The following is a 10509-nucleotide window of genomic DNA, read 5'->3' on the forward strand; positions in this document are numbered from 1 at the left end:
TATCAAAAGAGAAAGAAGTAAAAAAAGATCATTGATCGAAGCAAGTACATATGTTAAATTTGATCGCATCAATAATTTGAAATAGAGGACAGACAGGCGGATTTAAAGGTCACTTTTAAATTGATTTTCATTTGAATAAGTTTAGTAGAAATTCATGGCATATAGCATGATGTGACATGTTTCTTGGTGGGGATAAAAGGAAATGCAATGTTATAAAAAGAAATGCATCGCTGCAATTTCAGTAAATGCGAAGATACAATTGGTTTCAATCTCAGTATCAGTTTCATTTCAAATTTCTATATTCCATTTTGATATAGAGAAACGAGAAACATCATGAGCGAGTATAAAGTACCAAAAGAATCTTACAGATTCTTCAAATATGCTAAACCAGAACCCGGCGAAGAAGTTGTTATTTCTGGATTCGCTGGTAGATTTCCGGAATCCAATAATGTAGAGATATTGAAAGAAAATATTTTCAACTTCAAAGATTGTATCACGGAAGACGATCGTCGTTGGAAACTAGGTATCGATTTTACATAGATGATTTTGTTTTATTTAACAGAATAAGCTAATTTAAAATTAATACTTCTCTATTGTTATATTTCATAAGAACATCCAGAAATTCCACGACGGAGTGGCAAAATTGATAACATTCAGAAATTCGATGCATCATTTTTTGGAATTAATTATAAGCAAGCCCATACAATGGATCCTATGTGCAGAATGTTCCTCGAACATGCTTACGAAGCTATCGTAGATGCTGGAATTAATCCAGAAGATATGCATGGAACGAGGACAGGTGTATTCATAGGTTCATGTTTCTCCGAAACCGAGAAAATTTGGTACTACGACAAACTCGATGTAGGCAAAATATAATGATAGATCAACAATTATAGATCAGATAGATAGGATTATTTATGTGAATGGATAAGACGAAATATACGTTTCTTTAACTTTAGATACATGGTTATGGTGTCACGGGCTGCAGCAGAGGTATGTTGGCCAACAAAATTTCATATTGGTTGGGTGTAACCGGACCATCGTATACCGTCGACACAGCGTGCAGTTCAAGTCTTTACGCGATGGAACACGCTTATAAGGCTATACGTATCGGACAATGCGATTACGCGTTAGTCGGTGGATCAAATCTTTGCCTTCATCCATACCTGACTCTGCAATTTAGCCGTTTAGGTATTGATTATATGAATTCGTTTGAGGAATGTTTCCTTTTTTCTCGGAAATCATCATATGAAAGTATTTTACAATAATATTCAATATATGGATCTCTTTAATAGGGGTCTTGTCTCAAGATGGTCGTTGCAAATGTTTCGATGCTGATGCATCTGGTTACACGCGTAGTGAATCCGTCGCTATAGCATTTTTACAAAAAGCAAAAAATGCCAAGAGAATCTATGGCACGGTATTTCATGCGAAAACAAATTGCGATGGTTATAAAAAAGAGGGAATAACGTTTCCTTCTAGCGAAATGCAGAGTGCTCTTCTTAAAGAATTTTATGAAGAATGCGATATACCAACGAATTCTATTAATTACATCGAAGCTCATGGTACCGGAACGAAAGTCGGTGATCCTGAAGAATTGAATGCCATAGATCAGGTCTTCACTAAAGGTAGAACTAATCCTCTTAAAATTGGTTCCATTAAAGGAAATTTGGGTCATACCGAACCAGCCAGTGGAGTTTGTTCCATTGCTAAGGTAAAGATTGTTTGAAGCGTAACACGAGAGAATTTCTTATATCTTTCTTCGATATTTTATAGGCAATAATATCGATGGAGTCTGGTCTAATACCGCCAAATATTAATTTTAATCAGCCACGCAAAGACGTAAAATGTTTTACAGAAGGGCGAATCAAGGTCGTTACCGAGGTAACTCCGTTAGATGGCCAATACATAGGCATTAATTCTTTCGGCTTTGGCGGTGCTAATGCTCACGTTTTACTCCAATCAAACCCGAAAACAAAGATCAATAAAGGTTTACCAAATGATGATTTGCCCAGGCTCGTGGCTGTTTCTGGACGTACCGAAGAAGCAGTAGTAACCATATTAAATGATGTGCGCATAACTTCTTAATAGAGGAAACAAAGATACTGTTTGTTAGAATCATATAAATAAAATTTCAACATCTTTTTCCATAGATCGATAATCGGCCGGTAGACGTTGAATTTATTCGTCTTTTTCATGATATTCATCTTAAAGAAATATCAGGTCATTTATATCGAGGATACACGATAACAGACGTTAGAAAATCTGATAAGAAAATAAGGGAGATAGAAAATTATTCTAATATCAAAAAGCCAGTATGGTTTGTTTTTTCTGGATTGGGATCGCAGTGGCCTGGAATGGGTATGGACATTTTTGTCGTTCGTTCAATGTTTCTTTGTAAACATTAAAATCTATAAAAATAATGATTATTGCAATGATTAAATGGAATTTAAAATTTATTAGGGCAAGCTCTGATGAGATTTCCTATATTTGCTAAAGCAATAGAGAAATGCGATGCTGTTTTAAAACCGCGTAAGCTCAATATTTATGAGATTTTAACTAAAAAAGACAATAGTATGTTCGACAATATCTTGCACTCGTTCGTCGGAATTGCTGCGATTCAGGTAAATTTGACAAATATTTTGCCATTTTCGATATTTTGCCATTCATTGATAAAGTGAAACATAATTGTGAAACAGATTGGTTTGGTAAATCTTTTAACTTCTGTGGGCGTAATACCGGACTACATAATCGGACATTCCTTTGGTGAACTTGGTTGTGCATACGCAGATGGATGTTTTACTACGGAGGAAATGATATTGGCAGCGTATTCACGAGGATTGATACAAACAAAAGTATCTCATAATTCTATGGCCACAATAGAACTTGGTTATGAAGATATCAAAGATTTGTGTCCTCCTGATATCAACGTCAAATGTTACAAGGGACCTGAAAGTTCAATTATTAGCGGACCGGCAGAATCTATCAAAGCATTTGTTGAAGAACTTCAGGTTCGTTTGAAGTCAATTAGGATCTATCCAATAAAAATATTGATTAGAATGATTTTTTTCTATTAGCTCATGTAATATATTCATGTTTGACAGGCAAACAAAATTTTTGCTAAAGAGATATCGTGCTATAATATACCTTGTAATAGCCGTTATATCGCAGCAGCTGGATCGAAACTTTTGGCATATTTGAAAGAAGTGATACCAGTGGCTAGGCCTCGAAGTCAAAAATGGCTTAGTACATCGGTACCATACAATGAATGGTCGACATCAGCCGCACAATTCTCGTCGGCCGAGTATCATACAAATAATTTGCTGAAACCTGTACTTTTTGAGGAAATCTTAACCCTTGTCCATGACAATGCTATTATCATTGAAATTGCACCGCACGGTTTATTACAAGCGATTTTAAGAAAATTATTGCAGCCAACAGTAACGAATATTACATTAATTCAACGAGATCATGAAGAGAACGTGGAAGTTTTTTTGCAAGGATTAGGGAAGCTCTATAATGCTGGTTTACAACTTGATCTTGCTAAATTATATCCACCTGTAGAGTATCCGGTCAGTCGAGGTACTCCAATGATATCTCCGCTCATTAGGTAGGATTCGAATTTTTAGCCAATAATTTGAAAGTTTTTTTTTGTCTATGAATGTAATGTAGAAGTTCAATACTATAACGTGTTTAGATGGGAACATTCGGATGATTGGTTCGTAGCATATTACAAAACGCAAGAGAGAATTATTTCCGGAGAACGAATGGTTGAAATATCAATCATCGATGAAGATTTCGAGTACATAAGCGGACACGTAATCGATGACAGAAATTTGTTTCCCGCAACAGGGTATTTATGCCTGGTTTGGGAAACTTTAGGTATGATGATAGGAAAGTTGTACATGGATGTATCCGTTGTCATTAAAAATGTAAAGTTTAATCGAGCTACCACCATTCCCAAAGAAGGCAAAGTTGAAATGACTGTCATGATTCAAAAAGGTAATTACTTTCTATTATGTGTAAACTATTTTTCATATATGAAAATATTTTTTTGATATATTTCATATATAAAAATTTATTTACAAATGAATAGGAACTGGTAATTTCGAAGTGGTCGAAGGAGGTGCAGCTATTGTTACCGGGACGATTCACGTTGCAACAAACTTATCGAAAGAGAAAATATTGCTTGATATGATCAACAAAAATTTTAACAACGAGGAAGAAGTATTAGACGCGAAAGATATCTATAAGGAGTTGAAGCTACGTGGTTATCAATATAGTGGTTACTTCCGAAGTTTGCGGAGTTCCTCAGTTTCGGGAAATAAAGGACATATCGAATGGACAAAGAATTGGGTAGCGTTCATGGATAACATGTTACAGATGAAAATTATCAATTTAGATACTAGAGGTTTATTTGTACCTACTGGAATTAAAAAAGTGGTAATAGATATTAAAGCTCATCAACAATATCTTCAAAGTTTGCCCACTAATGAACAATGTAAATATTTATTGTCAATGCAATTATTATCGATAATATATATATCGACTCCCATTATATCTCATCATTATTCGTATATAATGCCACTTATTTTCTTATTTTAGATATACCTGTACGATTATATGAGGATCTTGATATAGTTGTAGCCGGAGGTGTAGTAATGTATGGTATTAAAGCTAGTACGATTACTCGAAAAAGACCTATCTGTGATCCAATTATCGAAGAATACAAATTCACTGCTCATCGTGATAAAAAGGAAGTGTCATTACGTGAAATATTAACGTTATCTATGCACATTACTCTTGAGAATATACCAATCATTAAGGTGAAAACAGTAGAACTCATTGAGTATAATGACGATATATCAGCAGAGAAGCTCGTTTCTCCGATTTTGTCAAATATTTTAAGCAGTTTGCCTTTGATTCAAGCAAACGTTAACGTATTTGCACCACCAAACAAATTCGACGAGGAAAATATTCCTAAAGATATTACAGTTTCAGAATCAAAAAGGATACATATAGATGATACCGCGTTATTAGCAGTTGGATGTGGTTTGTTAAGTAAAGAAAATAAGGATAACTTAAAACTACTTTTAAAGTCTACAATAGACGGAGCTTTCATTTTATCGCGTGAAAAAATTAATACGCCATTGGATTTATCAATTTTAGAAAAATGGAAGTTAAATATAGTTTTGGAGAAACGTACCTCCGAGGAATCCTGGATATTATTAAGGAAGATAAAGAAAATTTCAAAAAATACTTCGTTTATTAATGTCAACAGCAATAAATTTAATTGGTTACAACAAGTCCAAACAATACTGGCCAATGAAACAGAACTGAATATCAGTAAGACAAGAGTAATACTTGTTGAGCAAGGAAACATTGAGTCTGGTCTCTTAGGATTCATTAATTGTTTACAAAAAGAACCTGGCGGTGATATCTTCCGTGCTGTTTTAATTCAAGATCGCAAAGCCCCGAAATTTTCTTTAGAATTACCCCTTTATTCCGAACAACTCGAAATGGATCTTACTATCAATGTTTTACGACCAGGGAACATTTGGGGATCATATAGGCATCAATTACTTCCACCTTCCAATCTCAAGCCTTGCCATCATGCCTTCATTACACAATCGGTATGTGAAAAAACATTTTATAAATACATATCATGAAGTAATACAATAATATTTCTTAACAGTTACGTGGAGATTTAAGTTCGTTACATTGGGTTGAAGGGCCAATTATGAAGAACAATGAAAATAAAAATCTTATTCATATTCATTATGCATCGTTAAATTTTAAAGATATTATGTTGGCAACAAATAAAATAGCACCAGAAGCAATAATAAATGACAGAAAAGAATTAGATTATGTACTTGGATTTGAATATAGCGGAATTAGTATCGATGGCCAACGTATTATGGGAATTTCTGTAAACAAGTGAGCTCTAAATAAAAATTACAAGATTTATATTTAATCCCTTATATAATATAATAGAAAATAAAGGGAAATTAAATAAATAACATTTTTTTTTCTAGATGTCTATCAAATTTTATCTACATAAACAAATTTTTTACGTGGAACGTACCTGAAAGTTGGAGTTTAGAGGATGCAGCAACGGTACCATGTGTATATTGTACAAGTATCATTGCCCTTTATATAAATGGGAAAATGAAGAAGGGCGACAAAGTACTTATTCATGCTGGTACTGGTGGTATTGGCCAAGCAGCGATTAACTTGGCCCTTCACGAAGGTTGTGAAGTATTTACTACTGTCGGTACACCAGAAAAACGTAAATTCATTAAAGAGACATTCCCCAGTATCGATGATAGTCATATCGGAAATTCTCGTGATACTAGCTTCGAACAAATGATTTTGAAAGAAACCAATGGTGTAGGTGTAGATATAGTTTTAAATTCTTTGTCGGAAGAAAAACTTTTAGCATCTCTGCGTTGTTTGACCTACGAAGGACGATTTTTAGAAATTGGAAAGTTCGACATAATTGCAAATAATTCATTAAATATAGAATTCTTTAAGAAGGGAATTAGTTTTCATGCCATTATGTTAGATAAAATTATAAATATACATACCGAAATTTCAATTGAAGTCAATTCGATATTAAACAGACTTATTAAAGAGAATGTTATCAAACCAATTGCTAGAACTGTCTTTGGCAAAGATCAATTAGAGACAGCATTTAGATTTATGGCCGCTGGAAAACATATTGGAAAAGTAAGTAGACGTTAGTCGTTTGAATATGCTTTATGCTTGAACTATTTTAAATTATAACTTGAAATCCATTTTAAATGTCATAGGTACTCATAAAGATTCGCGAAGAGAATGAACCATTAAATACACCAATCTTGGCTGAGCCCACTTACATATGTTTTCCGAATAAAAGTTATATAGTTCTTGGTGGCTTGGGAGGTTTTGGTTTAGAATTAATCGATTGGTTGGTTCTTCGAAATGCTCAAAATATCATCATTACTTCGCGAAACGGCATAAAGAATGGCTATCAACGCATGAGAATCAAAATATGGGAATCATATGGAGTAAATATTAAAATCCTTGTCGGTCTCAATACGGCTAAACGAGAAGATTGCGAGCTTGTAGTGAAAACAGCGATAGATAAAGGTCCCGTCGATGGTATATTCAATCTCGCGGTTTCTTTGAAAGATGGTATTTGTAGAAATCAAACACCAGAAACTTTTGAAGAATCTTTCAAAGGAAAAGCTTGGACCACGAAACGTTTGGATGAGGTAACTAGAAAACTTTGTCCAGATCTTCGACACTTCGTAGTCTTCTCTTCTGTCTCGTGCGGAAGAGGAAATGCTGGTCAAACGAATTATGGTATGGCTAATTCTGTTATGGAAAGAATATGCGAAAAAAGAGTAGAAGAAGGTTTACCTGGATTAGCTATCCAATGGGGAGCGATTGGAGACGTCGGTCTTGTTGCGGATATGCAGAATAACGATAAGGAACTTGTTATCGGTGGTACTCTACAGCAAAAAATAACATCATGTTTACAAGAACTCAATAGATTTTTGCTACAGGATAAACCTATAGTTGCTAGTATGGTAGTCGCTGAAAAGCGAACAAGTATTAATGGTGTAGATAATGTTATAGAGACTGTCTTAAATATTATGGGTAAGTTTCATATAAATCCATAATATTATTATTTTATTATTGTTATTATCATCGTAATTTTATGATAATTTGTGATGAGTTTCAACCAAGTCACATATTATTTTATATCTACCGTGGTGTTTGTACTTGTAATATTTTTTTTTTTAATATACTTTCAAACAATCTTTATCTCTTTAAAAGTACGAATTTTTGAATGCAGGCATTAAAGACTTGAAGACTGTCAGTCATCACACTTCCTTGGCTGAACTTGGAATGGATTCAATGATGGCTGTAGAAATAAAACAGACATTAGAACGTGAATACGAAATATATCTCACCGCGCAAGATATTCGAAGCTTAAACTTCGCTAAACTCATGGAAATGAATAATAAAGAAGCAGATAATAAAAATCGTAATGAAACTGCTACAAAAGAAATATTAGCTGGTACAAAGATATTGATGCAATTGTTCGGTGAAAAACTTTCCTCTGAAATAATTATCCAGCTTAAAACTAATCCAGAGGAAGGTCGAAAAGAGATATTTTTCGTCCCAGGAATCGAAGGCTATGGTAGTATTTTCAAAACATTAGAATCAAAAATTAAATCGCCTGCAAGTTGTTTCCAACTGGCTACAAATTATGAATTGAAAACTGTAGAGGAAATGGCCGATTTACTTTTACCGGTATACCTTCTTGCTAAAGAAATATTTAATTGAATTAAATATTATTTAATTTTATACATTAGCATAATGTATGTAACTTTACATATTGTAGCATTTATTAGAAAAACTTAAAGATCGAACTGATTTCACGTTAGTGGGATATTCATTCGGATCGCTCATAACTATTGAACTCGCACGAAAATTAGAAGTTATAGGATTTAATGGCCAGCTAATTTTGATAGACGGTGCCCCTCAGCAAATGAAAACACTTATAAATCAACATATGTATTCGTCATCCGAGGAAGAATTGGAAAGCAATATTCTGCTTGGCATCATGGACGCATTTACACCTACTAACAGTGAACAGGTATATCTAAATCGCAATGTTTGATTGCAAGATTTTATATTAACTTACAAATATTATTTTCCAGCTTGTACTTGAATTAGGAAAATGTAAAACGTGGGATGAGAAAATAAATGCATTCTTTAATGCCATATCTCCTGAGCACAAGCAAATGTATTTGGAATTGGATCAAAGAAGCGCTATTTTCTCATTTTATACGAGATTGAAAGCAGTCATAAAATATAATCCAGAACCAATGCCATATATAAGAGCACCAATAACATTATTTAAACCAATGTTGTCTTCTGTACAATACGCACAATATGATTATGGACTACAAAATGTAAGTTGTACAAATTTATATATATTATAAAGATAATAACTAATTTACTATGAAATCTTGTTATTTTCAGATAACTGAAAGCAAAGTGAAAGTACATGTTGTTGATGGCAATCATGTCACAATGTTAGAACATATGAAAATTGCAATGGCAATTAATGATGAACTATTTGAGGATAGTCAAGAATTGAAAGAAAATCTAATGAAAGAAAACTAATAAAAATAAAATTAATACAAGTAATATATGTATATTTACATATTATAAGATTTAGTTTTAAATCCATTAGTATCATTTTGCTATTTATAAAGTAGGGTTGCCATATATCCGGTAAAATTTGGAGGAAATTTCGAATGCGAAAAAGATTTTTTTTAATTTAAATATATCGCATAAATGTTGTCTATGATGTCCTGTATATTATCACCGATAGATACCATTTACATTTAAAATGACAAATATATTATTTAATTTTACTTGTATCATTTAATATCGTATTCCCCGAATAAATATAACATATATAGCATATATTATATTTTAGTTATGTAATATGAAGCAAAATATTTGAAGGTGGATAAATATATGTACATTTCAAATGAAAATTTACGTAAGTCTATTTTATTTATATGCATATGTACGACATACATGTTAATCTGGAACTAGAGTGGTGAATTTGGTATGTATCGTTAATCGATCGTTTCCGTTGTCATATGTATGACGTAAGGAAAAAAATTGGATGGTAACGAGGAAAAATGGAAAGGAAGCCGTATCGTATTTTTACACAAACTATTCGTAAGAAAACACTATTTTTTGTTACGATTCTCTTAAAAGAAAATAATGACTTTTAAAACATTCGTTAAAGTTAATTCCTCGTTTAAATTTTCATTTTTAAAATGAAATTTTGTTCATCAAAATCTGCCAAGAATTACGTCTACATTCATTGTTGACGTAAAACATAATAAAACTAGAAATAACGAACAGCCATAGACTATTGGTTTCATTATAGTTCAATCATAATTATTATATAAATACACGACCAACTAAGCTGTTTACTACTTTTTGTTCGAAGCATATGTGATTTCAGTGATAGGTATGAATAAAATATGAATTACAAATACAAGCGCGTAACGACGCAATAGACTAGAGAATGGTTATTCTCCTCTCACGTGTACATAACAATTGGTTTCGTGTGGATTAGAGCAAGTAGTTTAGTAGAATGTGAACTCACTCTTATCTCTAATATGTATTTTTTCTTTCATGGTAGCGTGCGTCACGTAATATTTTGATCGGTACGCATATGCTTCAAGATAAAACCATAAAGAATAATAAATATAATTAACACATAAGATAATTAATATATAAATTTGCAAAAATATAGAAATTATCTTTGAATTTAATTATATCTTATCTATTTGCCTATAAAAATATTATTGGCAATGTAAAGTGCTAATACTTTAGTGTTTAATCAAAATTAGCTCGAAGTGATTTTGAAAATACATTGAAATATGCAGCCATTCGCTCGATAATACTTGCGTTATAAGATTTACA

The 10509-nt window shown here is 32.7% G+C and overlaps 1 protein-coding gene across 1 annotated transcript; it reads left to right on the plus strand.

Annotated features, from left to right (window-relative positions):
• Positions 1-234: 234 nt before the first annotated feature.
• Positions 235-9626, plus strand: LOC124949814 (fatty acid synthase-like). The gene is made up of 19 exons (XM_047495537.1): positions 235-523; positions 611-861; positions 960-1191; positions 1296-1714; positions 1777-2070; positions 2154-2361; positions 2464-2624; positions 2700-3011; positions 3105-3610; positions 3698-4002; positions 4097-4501; positions 4606-5633; positions 5696-5937; positions 6036-6729; positions 6813-7644; positions 7844-8304; positions 8396-8650; positions 8715-8969; positions 9040-9626. The coding sequence occupies exons 1-19, from the start codon at positions 334-336 to the stop codon at positions 9181-9183; spliced, it is 7194 nt and encodes a 2397-aa protein (XP_047351493.1). The 5' UTR covers positions 235-333; the 3' UTR covers positions 9184-9626.
• Positions 9627-10509: the final 883 nt, after the last annotated feature.

Source organism: Vespa velutina, chromosome 6 (assembly GCF_912470025.1).
Source record: "Vespa velutina chromosome 6, iVesVel2.1, whole genome shotgun sequence".
Lineage (NCBI taxonomy): Eukaryota > Metazoa > Arthropoda > Insecta > Hymenoptera > Vespidae > Vespa > Vespa velutina.

Coding starts and splice junctions, on each gene's coding strand:
- LOC124949814 (XM_047495537.1), top strand. CDS start 334: ATGAGCGAGTATAAAGTACCAAAAGAATCTTACAGATTCTTCAAATAT. Junction 524..610: donor CGATCGTCGTTGGAAACTAG/GTATCGATTTTA, acceptor ATATTTCATAAG/AACATCCAGAAATTCCACGA. Junction 2,071..2,153: donor TAGTAACCATATTAAATGAT/GTGCGCATAACT, acceptor CTTTTTCCATAG/ATCGATAATCGGCCGGTAGA.